The 22,889-nt window shown below is 38.3% G+C and overlaps 1 protein-coding gene across 1 annotated transcript; it reads right to left on the bottom strand.

Annotated features, from left to right (window-relative positions):
- On the bottom strand, positions 1-22,792 carry LOC124164358 (peroxisomal carnitine O-octanoyltransferase). The gene is made up of 11 exons (XM_046541644.1): positions 22,206-22,792; positions 21,990-22,118; positions 18,014-18,194; positions 16,283-16,488; positions 9,042-9,257; positions 8,180-8,371; positions 7,893-8,023; positions 5,255-5,378; positions 4,879-5,051; positions 562-681; positions 1-442 (listed from the first exon to the last, which is right to left on the bottom strand). Exons 1-11 carry the CDS (start codon positions 22,449-22,451, stop codon positions 316-318), a joined length of 1,845 nt encoding a protein of 614 aa, XP_046397600.1. The 5' UTR covers positions 22,452-22,792; the 3' UTR covers positions 1-315.
- Positions 22,793-22,889: the final 97 nt, after the last annotated feature.

Genomic DNA, 22,889 nt, shown 5'->3' with positions numbered 1-22,889 from the left:
TTAATAATTATACAATATATTTAAAGTTAAAACAATAACAATAGTCTGGAATAACAAGTGATTACAAAAATGAATGTGTGAAATAACATTTATCCACAACCAACACGATTTTAAAAACAACGTTTGCCCATATTGCACATACAGAGGCACCAACCACTCCCACATAAAGTCTGTAGACAAAAGATATTGTATTTACAAAGACAAAATGAGGCCATAATATGCATGAATAAATCCTTACTTCAAAATTTCCGGGACTCACAAATGTACTTCAAGAGCCAAATGTTCACCATCACACATTTGCAGTTTTAATACTCATCAAAGCTTGGAATACGATGATTCTAGAGTTCTCTTCATGGCCACTAGTGACTTCCCAATTGAATTAGCAAATTTAGGAGAGCTTGACTCTGAACTACCCCTCCATGCCGAAATTGAGAAATGGATACTGGAAAACGCAATAGGAGATGGTATTTAAGGTGACAACACTAATTCATAATAAATTATAAAAACCTTTACATCAAAGACTAACCTAAGCATGACATTAATATAAAGCAGGAATTTTACCTTTCTGGGCAAATGTTATAAAAAGTGCCATAGCCATCCAAACACATTGGTGCAACACAACCTCCCATTGGGGTGTATCCCACTAAACTTGTTGATAAAACAAAATTTCCACCGCCACCACTTTTCGGTAAGCATGTAAGATAAAGGAGTGACTAATTAGAATAATATTAAGTTAACCAACAAAAGCATTTGATAACCTAAAGAAATGATTATTAGGAATACAAAAATATCCTGACAGAATATTAATAGGTAACAGCACAATAATTTGATATAAAAAAACAGCAACCTAAGATAGAATTTATTAGGATTCATAACAGAAAATGCAGTATGTCCGAGTTAGGGTGGATTTTGGTAACACAAATATTTTTATGCTAGAGAATTGATGCTAATTCTCACTACCGAGGTACCTAATTAAGACAGAAAAGTCATAAAATGATGTCTGCCAAGACTAATGGAAAGCATGAAATGAAAGGAAGCTGAGGGTTTACCTTTATGGATTAGTGTTTTTTTTTAATTTCACACCCATTTAAACAAGATTCTCATATTTTAAATACGCACAGCAGCATTTTTGGATATAATTTCTCAGTGAGAGTACATATATGTATATCCTGCTTGAATGTACTTCTCAATTTTATACCAATAGTTACAGCTGATTGGTCAAAAACAGCATCATTTTTCATCATGTTAATTGGCCATGCAATAATGAAATCAGGGAAAAAGCATTTCTGACTGAAAGATTTTGGTGAATCATCATGATTTTGTGAAAGAAAAATAATTTACCCCTAGTCAAAAATGAATCTCAGAACATACTTCATTTAAGTGGTGTACATTAGGGCGGATCGGAAAAATCGATTTTTTTCAAATCCATCTGGCACAATGAAAAAAAGTTGTGGGACCGATCAGAAATAAGGCCTGAAAAATTTGAGACCTCTAGGTGAACCCCTGACCCTCGCTCAAATGCAATTTAGGGGGGGAGGGTCGAAATTCGAAAAATATAGTATTTTATGGTCATTTCCTATTGATTTTGCCGAGTTACTGCCCTTTAGAACAAATATTTCATGCATTTTGACGTATCTGCCACCGTTTAGCCACAAAATGCCTAATTTGAGTCCGCGTCCGCGAAGAAAATATTCCAACGCCCACGCAGCGTCGCGGATACAAGAGCCGCAGGCCGATCCCTTCCCCTCCCCGCTCGCTTCTCCCCCTCCCATGCCTCCAATACCGCAAAATTCATCCCGCGTATGCTGCTATGAGATCGTTTATCTTTGATAATACAAATCGGAAGATGGTAGAAGGTAATAAAGGAAGCGTAGTGAGACGACTTGTCCCTTATTAGGCGCCTCGTCGGCGTTAATCAAATCGATGTTACCAACTTTTAGAGAAGTGATAAAATATCTTTAGATCCGAGAACGCAGGAACGCAGGAGAACTTATCAATCCAAGTTTAGAGGGGAATGTGTGGTGTTAGTTGAAGAACCAGGGTCCCACTTTTGGGGGTTTGCCTCCTCCGTCGGAGGATTAGCAAAAGTTATGAAATCTGAGATTCTCGGTTCCTTTCTGAGTGAAAATTAGATACACAAAATTAAAAAGGATTTGAATGCGATGGTACCAAGTGAAAATTAGATACACAAAATTAAAAAGGATTTGAATGCGATGGTACCAAGTGAATACCGCCCAAAAAGGAGGCATCATCCCTCTGCTACAAGCATAATTCCAACATCCCCTGCAGTGTAGGTAAACCCTTCTCGGGATTCCCACCGTGTTAATTTTTCCATAATGGCCAAAGTTTCAAGCTCCGACTCGGGGCTCATCCTCAGGGATAATTGTTTTTGAATCCTGAGAAGAGTTAACCCACATCATACTCCGGGAAAGCATAAAATCATATTTCATCCCTTGCAGTGGTCTATTTGATGATTGCACAAAGTTGACTTAGATGTGCGACATAAAAATTGGGAGGGCAATCTAGGGACCGAATTTGCGTTGTTGCAAGGATGCGTTTGGCGGCCAATCCGAGATTTTTTAACTGCTGGATTTTAATATCGACTTTAAGGACTGCCCGCTGATGACATATTGGAGAGAGACCACAGTACCTCCGGCTATATCTGACCTTAGTGCTGTCTAAAAAATCTATTGACGAACGTTCAAATTTGAAGTTAAATATTTCTTTTTATTACACATACGGACGAGAGATTCGTGAAGAAATTCACCAAAACTTTTTTGACAACAGCGAAAGACGAGGAATGACATTGACATATGAAATACAGATAGGAAAGCAGATAATTGAGTAAATGTTTCGTGATTGTTCCTCCACAGACGATACTGAAACATTAAATATTAGTTAGACTAACGAAGAAAGACGCACTTGGTGTGAATTTTGGTGCATTTGGTGCGTGAGAGAGGCGTGCGGGGAGGGGACGCGATCGGACTTCGCCAAAAATCCATTTAGTCACATCTGTCGGACAATGCCGAAATTGAAGCGCATATCCAAAGTTCGCCCACATTTATAGCCACTCGAGAGGACTTTTCATAGACCGTAGGCTCCTTACCTGCGTTCTCGGATCTAAAGATATTTCATCACTTCTCTAAAAGTTGGTAACATTGATTTGATTAACGCCGACGAGGCGCCTAATAAGGGACAAGTCGTCTCACTACGCTTCCTTTATTACCTTCTACCATCTTCCGATTTGTATTATCAAAGATAAACGACCTCATAGCAGCATACGCGGGATGAATTTTGCTGTATTGGAGGCGTGGGAGGGGGAGAAGCGAGCGGGGAGGGGAAGGGATCGGCCTGCGGCTCTTGTATCCGCGACGCTGCGTGGGCGTTGGAATATTTTCTTCGCGGACGCTGACTCAAATTATGCATTTTGTGGCTAAACGGTGGCAGATGTGTCAAAATGCACGAAATTTTTCACCTAAAGGACAGTAACTCGGCAAAATCTATAGGGAATGACCATAAAATACTATATTTTTCGAATTTCGACCCTCCCCCCCTAAATTGCATTTGAGCGAGGGTCAGGGGTTCACCTAGAGGTCTCAAATTTTTCAGGCCTTATTTCTGATCGGTCCCACAACTTTTTTTCATTGTGCCAGATGGATTTGAAAAAAATCGATTTTTCCGATCCGCCCTAGTGTACATACCTATCTCCAAGATCACTAAAACAAGGAATTCTAATGGGAAATAATTTTATTCTCACTGACTTGAATACAAGTTACCTCATAATTATTGAGCTCAATGGATGACATAATGATGTTTTTCAAACAACGTACAAGACCTCTTTTGGAATTTTAGGCTTACTGCTATTACAGCAGACTCCCGATTATCCAGCTGCAGATTATCCAGGTTGCGGATTATCCATGTACCATTTTCACACTTTCTAAATTTTTCCCGCGATCTTTACTTTAAAAATCGGATGAAAAATCATCAGAATAACGGCATTAAAGCTAGGATACACCGGGCATATTATTTCCGTTAGAATCCCCTTCATAAAATGGAAGCAATCACACTCTTGCTGCATTCACGGGAGCACCGTGTTCCTGTTTTCCAAGCCTCGCAGTGTGCGACCGTGCTCCTTGTTCATGGATACACAGCGTGCAGCAGTTGCAACCGGGGCAACTTGTGAGGGACGCGACTACGTGGCGTGGTACCTGACAGTGTAGTTTCTGAAGTGGAGCAGTGGATTTGAAGCATTCGTGCAAACCACTTTTCTGTATCCGTGATCACGCAGCCAAGGATGTGTGGTTTTTGAAACCAGGCCTTACATGGAGCATTAATAATATGAGTAAAACCATGATATCGCTGATAAAAAGATTGCAAACTGGCAAAGAAAGCTCTCAATGAGTCTGGGAAGCACTCTAAAATAACAGAATAACTGCAGAAGTAATAATGTATAGTTTGTTTTACGTAAATTATGAACATTACAAGACATTTAAGTGGCAGTTTCGGTTATCTGTGTTTTACGATTATTCATGCCGTCTCTCCCAGATAATCGGGAGTGTACTGTATTATTAATTTGTTTCAGATATTTTATTTGACTGTTTTTTGTTTTTTACATTTTGTGACGTGCAAAACTTTCAATTTCAAAATATTGTTGCATATTTTATAATCAACCCCTGAGTTGACGGAAAGAGAACTCAGTGGGAAGGATATGCTGAAAACTGTGACACCATTAAGGATATACAGGTGATATTTACATACATAAGCATAAGAAATTGATAAACTCAAGGGCCTCTTATGTTTAATAAACAACCTTTAGGGTAGCAACAAAAATAGATAAAATATTTAAACACTTGACATACTCATTATAATTCAACATACCTCTTAGCCCATGCTGGATCTTTAAATATTTCAGGTACTTCAAGGCCTTTTTCCATCGCTATGCATTGTAAGCCAAAAAGATGGCGATCACAGCCTGCATTGGCTTTTCCTTGTTTCATCAACTGGTTATGTTTATTTATTGCTTTCTCAAGCAGTGATTTACGATCCTTTTCCTGTGAATATGTATTACCAAATTCACAAATTTGTACATGCAAAAATATTGTTCAGTTTGTTGTTAAATATATTGGTACATAAGGTAAGCAAGAAGGGAAGAATTAAAGGGCTGGCATTATTTATAAATATATAAAGAAAATAAACCAAATAAAAATTGTTTATCCAAAAGCATTTCATCGACATGAAATACTCAACAACTTACACTAATTTTGTCATTAAGCATTGCCTTCACCCAAGTGATTGCCTCAAAACTGCAAGACCTCACAGTTTCAGTTCGCCCATTATAAAAGCTCCTGGTGGTTGCAGTTTCATAAGTAGGTGCAGGTCTGAAAAGTATCCATATTAAATTTTTTAAATCAGTGTATGCAAAAAATTCACAATGCTATATTGATGGGAAGAAGATAGCTTTACTCAACTATAACAAATGATGCAAAATATGAAGGTGAAAAAGAACTAATAATGAATCAAGATGCAGAAAAAATGTCACACACACGGTGATTCAATGCAGAAGTTAGTTTGGATGACTGAGAATAGATCTCATCCCATGAGTATAAGACAATCGCAAACAGAAATGAGGGGATTTTGAATCTGGGCATCTTGAAGTTTCACTTGGGATTTGAACCAGTGACCCTTCACTAAGAATGAGTAATATCACTATGAAAAAAGTTGAATCATACAATCAAGATTGAGACTAAATATGGCTCAACTATCTTTTTATCCAAATTCAAAGTTTGTGCTTGAATATAAAATTTTACCTCAAATATCAAATGATTTGTTGTTCAACATTTAAAACTGCTTGAAAAAAATGTTTCCTCCACTATTCTAGCTATAAATGGGTACGTCATTCCGTATATCCAACTGTCTAGAGACTTTTGCCCAGGTGAATAAAAGTGAGCAAATACTTACACTCAATGAATTTGGGGTATTTGCTTCATTTGGTAAGCATAACAATTGGGAGCATAAGCATTTGCTCAGCTCTGTCAGAAGTGCATTAGGAAATACTCACTTTTATTGCAATTGCTCAATTTCAAAGCATATAGTGTTGGTAAATAGAAGCAAATACTTCAGAGGGTGAGGAAATGCTCAGAAATATACATATGTATGAATAGCGGAAGGAATGAAATTTATGGTTTCCCTAAGTGTGCAAATTGACAACAGAACATCAGTATAGGCAACCCCTGTACCACCCAAGCTCCACTTTCGAAGCAAATTTCAGTACCTGCTTGGCAATGCAGAGTTTTTTTCTGAAATTTGTTGGGAATTTCTACATATGGGGGTTTTACTGAATGAATGAGTCCCAATTAAGTTACAGAACTCAATTCTCATTATGACAGATGCAAGCATTCCTGCAAGACTTCCGTACAGGGAGGAGAGGGGTAGGAGTAGGGAATACATTTAACCTTTTGGCGCCGAGCTCCTTCGCGGGAAGTTGCTTTTGGCTCTACGAAGGGTTTGAGATTTTCTTTTTCCCCCCGTACGGAGTTTTTTTTCGGCTTGGGACTGACCAGGTAGTCGCTTCCTCCCCTTAATGACCTTTCCTAGCGGGGTCCCTCGGCAACTGGGCAAATATAATCCTCGACCCTTTTCCCCGAAGGCAGCCCATCCCGGCGTACTTTTGCGGTCAGTTTATTGTTGCCAGTGCAAATTTAATTTTTTTAATTGTTACTGTTGCATTAAATGTCAGTTCATCAATGTATTCCTTTCATTTTGCAATGCCTGTAGAACTTTTAAACGAAGTTCTACGGTTATTTTTAGGGTTTTCAGCAAAACGGCACTATATCATAGTCAAATGAGCTTTTCTGAGAAGAGTGAGGTTATCATCTTCCACGTACATATATCAGTATGAGAATACTTACACCAATGAGAGTACTTACAATATGAGAGTAATTACCTGGGTAGAGCAGTTCTTATTCCTGCAATTGGTATGGAATGCTTCTCACAACATGTGTCTACGTAAAACATTCCCTATTGGTACGAATTTTTAGGATATGCATTAATCAGTATTTATAGCAAAATTCGTTTATAATACCTTTGTATTCAAAGGTTGGTAAGAGGTTATTAAAAATAGCCGCTGTAATTTTGGCTCACGACAAAGAACTGAGGGAATCAAATTTTATTACATTACGAGGGCTTTTTTTCATAGAAGTTAAATCGGATATTCTATCGAATTTCACCGCAAATGTACACTTAGAATGTAGCTAACAGAGTAACGTATACTTTTAGATGTAAATCATTACAATATCGCTCCTATAAACTTGCTAGTAAGTTATAAAAATAACAATTAAACATCTAACCTTAGCGTCTCCAAAAATTGTTCTAGGTGATGATCAACTTCGTTAATATGAACGCTAGAATTCCGTTTAAAATTTGGAACCTATCAGCAGAACATACAGAATGTAATTACTCGCATTGATTTTCAAAAAATGCAACATTTACGTTTTTAGTTATTTTAACTTATAAACAAATAAGTGACCATGAGCACCTTCCTTGAGTGGGACACTGAGAGCCGGAATGGGCCGAGATAATCCTCACGCGGACAATAGGAAAGGGTCGAACCTCTCACGCTGAGGGACCCTAATGGCGGTTGGGACCCACTTGGCATGCTTGACCACGAAACCGTGAAAAAATGGCCTTTGGCCTTTTGCTTCGAAAAATTCCAGCCGTGAAAAGCCGGCCTTCCTTCTTTAGCATCAGAAAATTCAGGCCGTGAAATCACGCCCTGCGTAGGGAAGAGGTTAATAAGATAGATATCTTCCCAAAGACAATAATGAAGCACAAAAGGGACTGAAGTAATTCTACGCTCATACCATTTGATTCAAATTATATCTTTAATTATATACCTTCCATGCAAGCGATAATATGCTAGCTGGAGAGCCATTTGGACAAATGAATCAGGATGAAGCTTGAAACTTGAAATGAAGTCCTTTCCATACAAGTGAAAATTCTGCCGAGCACACAAGGGTGTGTATTTCTGAAAGGAAAAAAGGGATTAAAACAAATAAATTCAAACAAGACATTCGATAAATTTTTAAAAAATCCTGCTTCCATAGTATTTTTCGCTTACATTAGTGAACTAAGCTTATTATAAGAGAAATTAGATTTAATATATTTACTTAACATCACTTACAATATCTTGAGGTGCTCCTTTGATTCTTGAAAGTTGTTGATGAAGATTGGAATCCAAGTCAAATTCCAACTCTTTGGGAAATGGCAGATCTCTTACTGCACGGCTGCCATCCCATTCACCTTTGATCTCACCAATTGCCAGATAAACATAATGGAATGTTTGTATGCTAACCATTCCATCATACTGAGCATGCTACAATCCAAGAATAAATTATGAAATTGGTATGGTCAAGAAACAAAAATAATGATGTAAAAAAAATACAAACTATGGATCTGCACCAAATATCTGGGGTAGAAATTTGAAGAATTATATAGCTCAGTACAAACAGTGTACTACTGGCTGCAAGATTTCCGACCCCACTCATAGCTCATGTGTACATATGAAAAATACATTTAAAATTTTGCAACACACAGATTTTAGAACTCCAAGACATAAGGATAGATCATATTATACAGGCATTGGTGGTTATGTATCCTGAATTAAAATTCACAATTTATTCCACCCAATGACAATATACAGCAGAAACCAAGGTCTTAATTACTCACATGTTTCTAGCATATGCAACGAAGAAATTACTTGAAGAGCAGGTTCATCGCTACCATAATATTCCATGAATGATTGCATTAAGGATACATTTATGATCCCACTCATTTACAAATGTCTCTCATTTACTACAAATAAAATGAACTTGAACTCCCTCTATGGGCACAAACAGATATTTAAGTTGATAAGATATTTAAGAAACATTGAATTGGTATGAACATATGCACTGGGTTCAATTTAAAAAATATATGCAGTTATTATAGCTTGGATACCATAAATATATTATTTTGAAAATAGATTAACAAAATAGATTACTAACGTCACAGATTGCTCCAACCACACTATTGTCAAAGAAAACCATGTTGAGGCTTTTATCGACCCATCGGTTTTGTGGCTCACCACAGAATATTCCATGCATCACACCTGTTTCACAGTCAACACCTCCACTTTCTAAGACCAACACTAGTAATGCTTTGTCAATGAGCTCAAGGTTAAATGCATTTCTTGAGCTAAGTGCTTGAAGCCATTCTCTATTCTGCAAAAAAAAATGGATTAGTATGTAGTCAGAAAGATAAGAAAAATATTTCTAGATGATCCACTAATGGATACAATAAATGCTAGTAATCACAAATTTGTCATTCATAAATAACATGAAAAGTTAGGAATGTTAAATATGAATATGAGATGTCAAAGCTTTAAGAATTGAAAGCTCGATCTTCATAATAGTCGAAAGTCTTCATAATAGACTAAATTTGTGATGCATCTAATCCTTAACAGCAACAATCTAGCTTCCTCATGTTGTCACTGTTTATAGCAAAAAAATTGAAATGAGAGATATCTGTTGTAGAGACTAGATAAGGAAATAGCAGGTGGATTATACCAAATGTCACCCTTCTTTTGTAGACTGAAGGGTAATCCCTTACATGATAATTGTATCTCTGTCAACTTGTGGAAATTCATTGATACAGGACAAGTAGAACGTTGTACAATTGCATTAGAACGTAGGTTTATTACTAAAGTTTATATTTCACCCTCAACTCTCCTTCACCATATGCATGCCATACCTCCACAGCTCATAATAAAAATGACTTACACTTAAATTCACAACAATTCTTGATCATTTACAGTCAAAACACATCATAGATGTTCCAAAAAATATATAAATAAAAAATGTTACAACAACATTGGCCATTGTGAAGTGGAAATTGGCTGTTCAAGACCAGCTGGATATTTATTATTCAAAGCTATACTCAACATGGAGGAGTGAAATGTTAAACATAATTGTGTGGCAGTTTTTATGCCCTCCCTCTAATTTGTTTGAAATTGACCCTCTGCATACAACTTAGCCTTGGGACATCGTTGCAAGACTTAGGCAAAGGACATTGAGCAAAAAACACTTGAGCACCTACAAATGGCAAACGAACCTCCAACTCAAAAAGGCATAGACTACAAATTGACAGAACTACCCTTGGAATTCAACTTATCACCTCAGTGTGAGTGCCAAAAGTTATTTCTACGAGCGGTCTTTTCGGTTGCTACTTGCATAAGCACTTGCTGCTGATTGACCACCATTCAAATATTGTTCTAGGAGGCCAATCATGTGTTGCTAGATGATTCATAATCCCCATCATAGTACTAGCTCAATTTTTCCATTTCCAGAAAGCTGAGAATATCCTGTGGCAGTCTGCTACTGTGCTGAGCAAGGGCTCTGAGCATTCACTCCCCCTTCATGCACCTAGTAAAGCTACCTTCTTCGTATGTTTCCTTTACCCCCTTTTGATACACCTTCTGGTCCACGCATCTCTCCCCTCAGTGGTTGAGTAAGTACATATTGGTATAAAGAGAACAACAGCTTAGGTCAGTTGAGCCAGAGAGAAGGGTGGGGATAGAAGGGTGAAAAGAAACCTAGCATCAGTCTACTGATAACGAATGGTGTCAGTATGACCACGGCTTAACATCCCATTTGACAGATGCAGTGCTAAACTTGAAATACCCTCCACACACCACTCAAGCAGGTATAAGGCAATCTCTGCAAATTTTCCAGCATTGCCAGGATTTGAACCTGGGCCAGTCAAATACTTAAGTCACCATACCAATCTGATCGCCGCCTCTCCATGGGCTTGGTTGATGTTATCAGCAGTGTAATTTCTAATTCTTTCCATTTGACAAGAATAATAAATAACCAGATTACCAACATGATGATGATCATTCTGAGAGGTAGAAACTAAATTTTGGGAAACACAAAGTCAGTTTTACTGTGTATTCGTACTGAGAAACTTTCAAGTATGCAGCTACCTGGAATGCATATTCTGATTTATGTTTCCAAGTCAATACCATGGTTAGCTCAATAAGCATTTTACTTTGTACCATGTTTTTAGTGGGAAGACTAATGGAAACAGATAAAAGATCACTTCCTGATTTCCAAATGGCATATAATTCCTAGAATGTGGATTTCACAATGTGAAATTATCATGGAATGTAACACCCACTCATGGAGATATTTACTATATACAGTGGAATCCTGATTTAAGGTTTTTCAGGGGGGACAAAATTTAAAACACTAAATGCGGACAAACATTAAATGAGGACATGCCATTTTTTTCAGGTTTTAGGGTCTGTAATGATTGGAATGGCTTTTTATGAATAAAATAAATTATTTTAACTAACTAAAAGGTGCTGCATGCAGCAAAAAATTCATTGGTTAAATGTTCTCTGCCCAGTGAGGGTTGGAAAATACTTTTCAGGAATCAGCTAAAAAAATGGGTAGTAGAAATAAGTAGGTAATGAGAGGATGACAATTGTTTTAATGAAATATTTTAAGAAAATTATAATGTACATCAACTTAAAAGTATTCCCACACGGAATATCATAATGGACATTGGTGATTCCATTTTTACTCATATTTCAGTCGTCTCGATGAAATTTTAAAATTTTTTCTGTAAAAGTGACATGTAGGTGACTATAGCATTTCTAATACAATAAGAAAAGGTGTAAGTATGTCCTAAAAAATCGTCATTGCAACAATAAAGATGAGTTAAATAAAAGGACAACAGAAGATCGCTAATCCCAAATTCTAAACTACCGAATAACTAGTAAAAGGGAGGTTTATTGGAATTTTGTCAACTTAACGTTTTCTGCAGCGTGCGAAAGATCCAGAGAGAAAAAATCATTCGCCTTGACCGGGATTCGAACCCGGATCCTTTAAAACTTAAATCCCGGTATACTTTAAAACTAGTTTTCTGTAGCCTCCGCGAAACGAGGGATTTATGAGCCTTTAAAAAGCCTCCTGTGCGCACATTTTGGATTTCGAGGCCATCCAAAAAAGGAGAATCTTATTTCTAGTATGCCTACAAGTCGATGGTGATTCAACTCGATGATGACACCAGATTCGTTGTCATATATCCACGGCCTCATGCAGGTCAAATGGAGCCGGGAGAAGTTGCTCACGCGGCGCGCTAATCACCTTGACGCCGACTCACTTTGTTTCACTGCAGCTTTTAATAAACTTTGGTTGGACCTTGAATAGCGATTAGCTAAACTCTGTTTAGTGAAAAGGTTTAATCTGCAACAGAACTGGATTTCTTCTGACAAATTGTCAGTGCCTCTAGAGTTTGGCAACTTCGTGCGAGTTATGATGTCGGAGTCAACCACCAAGGGCAATCCTGCTGGATTTTCGTATTTTTCCGCGATCTTTTTTTACCGTGATTATGCGGTGATTTTTCCCGGAACGAGCGATTTATTTAGAGCCATGGACCGTGATGATTCGTCAACACTCCGATTGTCATTCTCTTTTTTTATTTTTATTTATTTATTTATTTCATCACCAAAAACGACACAAAGGCCTTTACATTGGCTGTTCCTAAATAAATAATATATAAAAGATAACAAACAATAGCACAGTAAATGAAAAGTAACAGTAAACAAAATTTTTAAACGTGAGAAGGGGCACTATTGATTAGACAATGGTGAATTATTGAGATGGTATTTTAAGGTGGCTTTGTAACTAGTAGCAAAGGAAAATAGGTCCAGGGAAGGGATTTTCGAAGCGATGGAGTTAAACAAGGAGGGGATTCGGAAGAACAGAGAGCGTTGAGAGATGGAGAGACGGAATCGCGGAATGTGAAGCAGAGAGTTGTTTCGTAAGGGGCGAGGAGGAATATGAAATTGGAAAAGAGGGAGAATTTCGTTTGTCCGTAGAGAACCACTAAAGACTTTATGTAGAAACATGAGATCTGATAAGAAACGGCGGCTTGTTATGTTAGGTATCCTGAGGGAGGAAAGGATAGCGTCACGGGCGTAATATCTGAGTGTGGGGATTCGATGGCGGACTACTGCAAGAAAGAAGTTTAAAGGACGGTTGAGCAAGCTTAGAGTAGTGGGGCAGGCGGTAGACCAGACTGGTGAGCAGTATTCAAGTATGGGGAGAATACAACCGAAAAAAACTGTTCTTAATGCGGTAGGGTCGTGAAGGTCTGTTAGTCTATAAATCATACCAACAATGGCCATTGCTCTCCTCACGATCAGCGAAATATGATCATGAAATTTTATTTATCGTCAAAAATCACACCTAGGTCGCAGTGGGAGGTTACAAGGGGGATAGGCTTATTTAAAAGGCAGTAGGAGTGCTTCAGGGGATTGTTTTTCAACGTGAATGTCATCAACACTGATTTGGAGGGGTTGACCCGCATCAGCCAAGTCGAGCACCAATCGGTGATAAAATTGAGTGCCGATTGAAGGGAATGTGAGTCGGTGGGGCGATCCACTCTTTTAAAAATCTTGCAATCGTCCGCGTACAACAGAACATTGCAGCCAAAAGGGCTGATACCATCCGTAATATCGTCAATGAAGAGTGAGAATAGGAGGGGACCGAGGACGCTTCCCTGCGGTACACCAGATTTAACTCGTAAGTAAGAGGATGAGATGCCGTCAATCAATACCCGTTGGTAATGTGAGCTGAGGAAGCTGTTGATCAGAGATAGAAACTTCGAATGTATATTGTAACGGTGTTTAAGTTTATGTATTAGTAATGTGTGGTTAACGGTGTCGAAAGCTTTGGAGAAGTCTACGTAGCAAACATCGAGCTGTGAGTTAGACTCGAAAGATTTGGTAATATGGTGGTGCAGTACCGCAAGGTTAGAGAGACACGACCCGCCGGGAAGGAAACCATGCTGATGGGGAGAAATGTAGGGGAGGGAGAAGTGAAGAAGACGGCTATGTATGATTCTCTCAAAAATAATGGACAGAACAGGGAGAATGGAAATCGGACGATAATTTTCCACGATTCCTTTGGGGCCAGATTTTAAAATTGGTGTGACATTTGCGCTCTTCCATTGTTCAGGGAACTAGCCAACGGAGAAGAACCTATTGAAGAGGATGGATATAGGGATGCAAAGGGTGTTAGCGGTGCGAGAGAGAAAGAGGGAGCCGATATTGTCGGACCCGGTGGCCTTCGAGGAGGGCAGAGCCGTAGGAAGGACAGAACTTCTTTAGGATCGGTGGAGATGGATGAAAGGGACTGGTGGCATACGGGTTGAAGCTTCGGGAGAGGGAGTGTTGGAGTGGCAGAGTTGAAGTTTGCACAAAAATACTCATTGAACACGTCCGGGCGTTCATCACCATTAGAAATATTTAAGTAAATGAAAGGTCGTAGCACTTTTTACGTACGACCGTACGACCTTTCATTTACTTAAATATGTCTAACTTCCACCAATTGAAGCCTGAATCTGTTGAACCATTAGAAATATTTCCATTGCAGGACACAGAGGCAGGGATTCTGTGAGACTTTCTTTTGGCATTAATGAGCGTCCAGAATCGCTTCGGATTGTCACGAATTCCGACAGAAATGCATGCCTGTATGTGGGTTTTGTAGTCTCGGCGAATGAGGAAGCTAGCATGGTGCCGTAGCGTAACGAACAAGGCGCGGGACAGGGGGCTGGGGTGTTTTTTCCAATGCTTCCAAGCCTTGAGTTTATTTCTCAGGGTAAGTGTTGTCTCCGGGGACTGCCAGATGGGTCTTTGACATAAAATAGCCCCAGATAAATATCTTTGAATCGACAGCGATATCAACTAGGCGCATGTCGGTAAATGGGCTCCGGGACATCTAAATTACGATGTGAAACAATGTTGTTCCGTAGGGAAAATGCTTTCTTTCATGAACATGACAGGGGAAACGCTTCCTCGGTTCTTTCTCTGTTCCTCCATGGAAACAGAAATCTATAGAAAGAATCACCTGGTGAACTGCGCAAATGATATTGTGTCTCCTCTTTTGAAAAGAGAAAGTAGATGACTGGAAAAATATTGGGCTAAAGATGGACTACCCGTAGAGAGTATAATTGAAAGGGGCATAAGCCATCAAGTGAAAACATTACGAGAAAACCGTCATTGACATTACGAGCCATCAATTGAAAACATTACGAGAAAACCGCCATTGTAGCGGCCCTCGGAGAAAAACTCGTGTCATCAGTTGCCACGTATCATCGAAGTCAAATTCGAAAATTGAAGGATAAGGTAATTTGAGGTTATTAAGGGATGACTTTGCTCCATTAGATCGGATCTGATCCAAAAAGTGCCTGGTGTTTGGACTAGAAGGGGGGCGAAACATTACGAGAAGACAAATCACCCAGCTAGCGAGTTGAAGGTCCCAGCACTGCATTCGCGGAAGAAAGCAGTTGAAGAAGCGTTCCCCGGTATTCTATCGACTCTTAGTAAACTTCAATGGGACTCTTCTTGTTGACGAGCAGAAATTCGAAGATTTGGATAATCATTTGCACGAACCGTCATGAAAAAACGTTAAATCGGGCAAAAAAATCTTGTGCGGGAAAAATTTTTACGACCATAAATGCGGAAAAACGCAAAATGCGGAAACACTAAATACGGATTATTTTTACATTGTTCTAATAGGGAATGAATCGGGACCCCAAAAAATAAACGCTAAATGCGGAAAAACGTTAAATGCGAAGACGTTAAATCTGGATCCGACTGTATATTTAGCACAGATTGATGACAATAGGGTAGTTTCCTTCATCAAAGAAAATAAATGGCATCGATTGCGATTCGTTACCCACCATTAGTGTATTCATAACATACAAATTATTTGGTTTTAGAAATCCCAGATTAGATGAATGTTAATGGTCAATTTTAACCGCATTCGAAAAAGGCCAGATAGGCGCCCATGCGATGCCACTCCACCGGGAACATCTCTTTTGAATCACCTATTAAAGTTTCCTAAGGCCAGAAAAATTTCTTCATTTGATAGGGTATTAATGTCATTATTTAAGCCAAGCGCTACCTGCTAGCAGCCTGCATCGTAGCGGCGCTCATAGCCTCGCACCTAGGTGGCCTCATATGGTGGCAGGTGGCACCAGAATGACATCACACGGGCTTTTCCCAGCATTTATACTTAGCCGTTGCATTTTCACACGCTTGAAAATTTTCACTTTTCATTTAATTCAGCGTGAAATATACACTCCAGGAGTAATTATCTTTTGATTTAGGCAATAAAAAAATAATAGGAAACCACCATATTACCGCATTCAAACAATGAAAATTAGAGACCCTTACCTTAGCCCACTGGGGACGACTCTCATTAGTTAATGCAGACACACCCTGACCTGGACCCTTTTCATCACAAAGGCATAATATGCGCTTAAAACATGATTCCCATTCCGGAGGCGTAATAATCTGTCCAGATGCATCAAGGGCATCAAAAACAAAGATTCGACCTTGAGCCAAAACCACCACATGAGAGGGGCAGGTACCTTCATCCTCTACCAGAAACAAAAAAAAACATTACCACACCAAGAAAACATGCTGCCACGTGGAAATGGCATCACAAGCATAACACATCTTAACAAAGCTCAATTTACATGAAAGTGGAAAATTCATAATAGAAATATGTATCATGCATCAATATTGGTATTCAAGCTGAAACGCAATGACATTTTGCAGTATTTTTGAAGATATTTAGCCAGACAAACATAGTCTTCTTAAACCTTCAGAGCAAGCCAGCACAATATTAAGCACACAGTTACCAAACTGGGTTTATCTTAAGATCCGGAGTTAATTTAATGAAGATTTCTTTCACAAAAATTGGCAATTAACTGAGGGTTGAAAATGAGGGACTATAGTTACAACAGATCCTAGATAAACATTAGTTAGTAAGTAAGTATACTTGGAGTGAAAATATGTATTACATATATAAAAGTTAATGTGTACCTCCTCTGAAACACAGTTAAATTCGGATTCCTTAGGATGTATGTATCTTTATTTATTTGCATCATTTTTCAATACAATACATCAACCATTCATTTAACTCATACCAGGCAGAAATTAAATTATTCAACTTAATTTGCTGAACTTTAAGGAACCTGCAAAAAGTAAAATACGTAAAAAAAACCATGGCACAGAAGCAAAAGTAAAAATTGGTTAGAAAAATTATCACGAATGTAGTTGCAGATGGGCTTCTGGGTTGTCTCCCGAGTCAATTCATCTTCTAGACAATAGTTCCGTCTTCAGATGTAAGTGTTGGATGCAATTTTTTCCCACTCTTATATGTATAGGCCTTATTTTGGCCAGGTGCATCCTGATTGGTCGGTTTGTGTTATCTAATCTAAGCTATGACTTTCCGGATGCACTTCGCCAAAACCAAGGCCTATATAAGAGAGGAAAAAACTTGCATCCAACACTTCATACCTGAGGACACCTGCTGCAACGCCAGCAAAATTATCGTCTAGAATCAATCCGAAGGACAACCCGAAATCCTATCTGCGCCTACTGAACCACTCTGCCAAAGCCTCCATCAACATATCACAAATGTAATATCAATCATTCTTGATTATCTACTTTGGCTTCCCCTTTCTTTGAATTATACCTAATTTAAGCTTTATTGAACATGGTGTCTCAATTTACGAAGGCAGTGGTGAACATAGACTATACTTTAGGAGTGGGGGTCCAAGACCACAGTAACCATAATTATCCAAAATACAAATTTGAAAGCATTAGTGTAAACTAGGCCAAAGACAGCATGTGGCATTATTTTGATTGGACAGAGGTATTAGTGGAAGAAATTGAAATTACTTCCAACATCCAAACAGATTTTTAAGAACCAAAATCATTTCCACCTTGACAAGTTTTGGGAATAAAGGTGTTTTGTCATAATTTAATTCTCAAAAAACTATGCTTCAATTTTTTACCGATTATATTTCCCCTGTACAACAACCCAAACTACGCTTCATTCCTTCATCACAGGATGTCACCCTTCGCCACAGAGATACACATTGATAAAATGCTTACCTGTTTTAAAATAAGTTGTCATGGAATCGACCTCGACACCAGGGAGGCGTGTGCTGTTAAAAATATTCCGAAAATTTTTCATGGTGAAGAAAAGTTTTTCAGCATTTTGATTGGGCTTAAGCTTCTGTTCCCTGAGAAGTTTCCAGAACTCCACCAGGTAATAACAATAAAGAGAGGCATACTGAAGATTTAAAAAAATCAATTAATTAGTATAATATAAATATAAAAGTCAGATACATATAAATAAATAGAATATAAATTGAAATATATAAATACATTTCAAAATTATAAAAATCATTTATCATTTCAATATACGGACAGAGAAAAGACAACTAGAATACTCAATATATTTTAAAATAAGGAAACACAAAGTTATACATGTACATATGTCGAATTAGGATGGTCATTAGTCTTTTCTATATTACAAGCTTACTGCCTCTATCTGCTGCCAAATATACATACCTACAGAGTTGACTTGTTGATAAGTGATAATGTAATTTACTATCTTCAATATTTGCAAACATATTATGACCTAAACCACTAGCTGCTAGGTAAAATGATGACCAAAATTAAGGTTCACGACTTAACATTCCACAATTTGATCGTGTAGTAATCAAGGCACATAATCTAAATGCATTACTACATTAAGTAACACTTAGTACATGTTTTGAAGAAATAAAGTAAACATTTTTATCCACAAAAATGAGGAACGTGGAAGTGTATCAAAAAAAAAAAGAGAGGAAAGGGAACTGAGGAACACCATACAACAGAGAAAGACCTGGAGGATAGGCCATGTCCAGAGACGTACCAAGGCAGCTAGGTACTCAGGGCTAACTAGATAATAGCCATCTCCTAACAGTGAAAGATTCAAGGTTCAATTAGTTTGAAGGTGCAATTTTGGCACCAGCCCTTTTACAACACCCCATATGCTCCCCCTGTGGTATGCCCCAGCAAAGTCATCCATAGGAGATTACGTTTGAAAGCAGAATTAGGTTACAAATTATTTGCACAATCCAATTTTTATTTTTTTCACAAATGCTTTTTCAAGCTTATTGAGACAATCACGATGCCATATTCAGGTAAGTAATTGTGATTTGACTTTTACCTCAGCATTTCTTCCCTAACAGCTCAAAAAGTACATAATATGATGACGTTCATACATTTTATCACTATCATGATTCTCATATTACAGCAGACTTCAGATCCGTTCGTTGAAACAACAACATTTTTATTCAACCTGACTCCTCCGCTTACACCAGAATCACCATAAAAGAAACATTAAAATTTAAGAGCATTAAGTGCAATTTGTGGAAAATATAACTTCTAGAGCCTGATATTTTTAGCACCAGTCAATTAAGTATGATAATATGAATATATTTTGCACTTTTCATGAAAATAAAATTTTCTTCATCCATTGGTGAAATCTCCTTGACCCTTTAGCTGAGGTAGCTAGATAAAAAGTCTTTCACTCTGTGCACGAATATTTGCCAACTTAGCCTTAGCCTTTTTTTTCTACCCGGGAGAGCAAACCATGTGAAAGACCTGGAGGAAATACCCTCCCGACTCTTTTCCAGGAGGCCCACTGGGAGGAACCCACCCACTAAGGTACGAATTAATGGAACTTTGGTTAAGTTTTATTGCAATTTTCTTCTTAATTTTACATCAAGCATCAAAGAAATTGGTTTATATTTGCTTGCATAGGTTCTAACAAAAACTCAACTCGTAACTCTTCTATGCATCTTGTAACCAGTCACCAAAGCACCTTGCGAGGGTCATGGAAGAACAAGCTGGTACTTAAAGGGAATGGAATGCAACCAACAATCAGAGAGGGAGGGACCACTATGGGTAAAAAGGAAGGGTTGCCTTGTCCCATTCATGAAAGGAAGAGTTGGGGTCATATAGGTAAGAAGAGCCTGGTAGAGCAGGTAAGAAGAGATGGCTGTACTTTCATACGCACGTGGGTGTGCTTTAACCACAGTCACTGGTACACTTACACTCGTACATTTCTTGTAGTTAACTCAGTTCTGTGAACTCAGCTCCACAAAATAATCAGGGACCTCCCTCAACACAAGATATTTTTAGGACTTCTAACAAAACATCAACACTCCTATTCAAAAATAGACAGACGCAGATAAGCATGATGTCATGGCTATCAGCCTGAAGAAAAATTCATCTAAGATATTGACAAGGATGATGGACTGTAGAGTAGACGGAAGGGCAGAAGAGTTCATAAATGTCTATTTGGATTCAGGAAAAGTAAGGTTATAAAGGAAGAATATAGTATTGGCCCTCATGATGCACATAAGGAGGATGGAGAAGAACAAACAAATGTAGATTGTGTCTGTAGATTGGAATGTAATGCTTGCAATTTAACTGGTCATATCATGAGACATGATAATTTGATGAAGATGGTTGTAGGGCAAGGGGAAAGGAAGGAAGACCTTGAATGAGTATTGAGTCGATGGTGAGGGAGGTATTGCTGAGGAATCGTAAGTATTATAAGATTAGTTAGCACGAGAATAGTAGAGAGAGCTTCATCAAACCAATCTTTGAAATTTTGACTGCTGTTGATAAATATTGTCATTTATCTTGAATAATGTGAGGCAAGATATGTTGAAAGATCTTAATACTAGTTAAATTAGACATTGCAATATTTCCACTGGGTTTTCATTTCACGCGATGCGTTTCATTATTACAAGCAACATAAATTTTAAGAGTTCTTCCTTATATGTGTCTTGGTAAGGTGGTAGGGGGTAAGGTGGAGAACGGGGTTTGGGCGCTGAGAAGTGGGGATATTGAGGGTTATGCGGGAAGGGTTGATTTTTTAGGGTCTCAGAAGAGGAGCAGGGTGGGGATGGGCAAGAGAAAGGTTCCAGGGTGGATGTTAGTACCACGCATGCCTTCCTTCTTCCGAAACCCTGAAAAAAAAGACCCTTCCCCCACAACTCTTAATATCCCCACTTCTCAACACCCAAACCTCATCCCCTGCCTTACCCCTTCCCTTAAAGCACCAAGGCACATATAAGGAAGAACTCGTTAACACTTATGTTGCACCTGACAATGTTGTTTGTAATAATGAAACGCGTTGTGTTAAAATAAAACCCAATGGAACTATTGCCCTGTCTAATTTAACTAGTATTGTCATTTTAAATGAAATTTTCTTCTTGAGTTTTTCCTTTCATCAAGCTGTCACTTAACTTTTCCTGTAGTTTATATGTGATGCTTGGATTCAGGCATTCATGTTGGTAGCTCACACAGCCTCCATATATGTTAACTTATTTAACAATTATTACTCATTTCAGTAAGTGAGTACCATTAAGTATGCGACAGTGCACATATCAACTCTCCCTGCCAAACACCATTCACACCTCTCCCCCAAATGACCTCTTTCTAAAAAAATTGTAGAGATTTGGTCTTGATTACTTAGTGCACACATGGAAGATATATAAATTTGGATTTCAATGGGGTTACAATCTCCATAATAACCCATAATTTCTTACCGAACCAGATCATTTTCAATACCTTATGGGCAATACCTGGTCAAAGGAAGCCGAGGAGCACTAGAACACAGCATTTAAATAAAGTACCATCAGTTGCATGGTGATAAATGATCAAATAATTCTAAGTTTTCAGAAAAGGCTCCCCAGTGATGCCTGACTTCCGCATATAATACCCTTTCTATTGGCTAAAATGTGCATTTAAAAATTAACATAAACACACACAAAAAAAAACAGCCTGGAATAATTCTGCACAGCAGCCAGAAATGGAAGCACCACCTTCGTTGAACAACATCCGATTGGAAACAGATAAGGATACTTTACATACTGGCAATGGAATTTGAAAGCATACGAAGTTCATTACTAGAATGCGAGTAAATGCCACAATTTACCAAAATATTTGCGCCTGTACAATGAATATGTATTTCTTTGTTCTCGTGATCATAACCTGTATGAAGTATGTTTCAATTACCGCTTACACTGAGAGATTTGCGATGACTCAACGGCACTGGCGAATCATCCCAATTAGACACTCCAATCATGCTATAGAAGGGAACTAAAGGTTCTCGTAGACTTAGATAGGCATACTTCTCCCACCATTTCTCCACCTGTCAAGATAATTAGCACTCATTGAACAAAACTCATCAATCACTATAATTTAAGTATATGTATGGAAGATTCTGATGAATATGTACCCAGTTTCTTTCTCGTTTCGCCTTCAACAAGAGCTCTTTGTGAAGTTCTCGTCCAAGTCCTGAGTGAAATTTATTCACTATTTTCTTGGTGTTGTCCAACTCAGCTTGGTCGAGGAAAGGTAGAACTGATTCCACGTATTTGTCTAAGGTATACTTCAATGGAGGTATAGGTAAAGGTGGTAAACTTTCATCCTTTGCAAAGGTTTTCATTTTCTTACTTATATAGGAGTCCTTCCTAAGAGCCATTTTAAAGAAATCTTTATATGGGCCTTCAGTAAAGCAGTTATTCCAAATATACCGTTGCTTTTAAGGCCACGATGCCGAATGATCTGTCGTAGCGAAGACCAGCAAAAACCAAGAACACGCTACACGGCTAAAACATGCTGATTCATTTGAGTCTGGGAAAGACTGAAAACAAATACCAAAATCCTTGATTACGAATCTAATAAGACTTCGCTGACACTGAAGCCTTGTTCCAACACATCAGCAATCTACTCGTCCAAACTGAAGATGATATGCTTGTTTCTTTATCACTGATATTGTCAAAATCACTCTATGCATCCACTGATTTCCCTTTCCCGTGGTAAAAGTTGTTTAAATCCCCATCTGAATTCCGGTGTTGCCAGCTTTCCATAATTTATATTGGCGATATCGGGTCGTTAGTAATGCGTGAACTCCGTACGT

This window comes from Ischnura elegans, chromosome 8 (assembly GCF_921293095.1).
Source record: "Ischnura elegans chromosome 8, ioIscEleg1.1, whole genome shotgun sequence".
NCBI classification, from domain to species: domain Eukaryota; kingdom Metazoa; phylum Arthropoda; class Insecta; order Odonata; family Coenagrionidae; genus Ischnura; species Ischnura elegans.
Note: the sequence above shows the minus strand (reverse complement) of the source record. Positions and strands in the feature narration are given on the sequence as shown.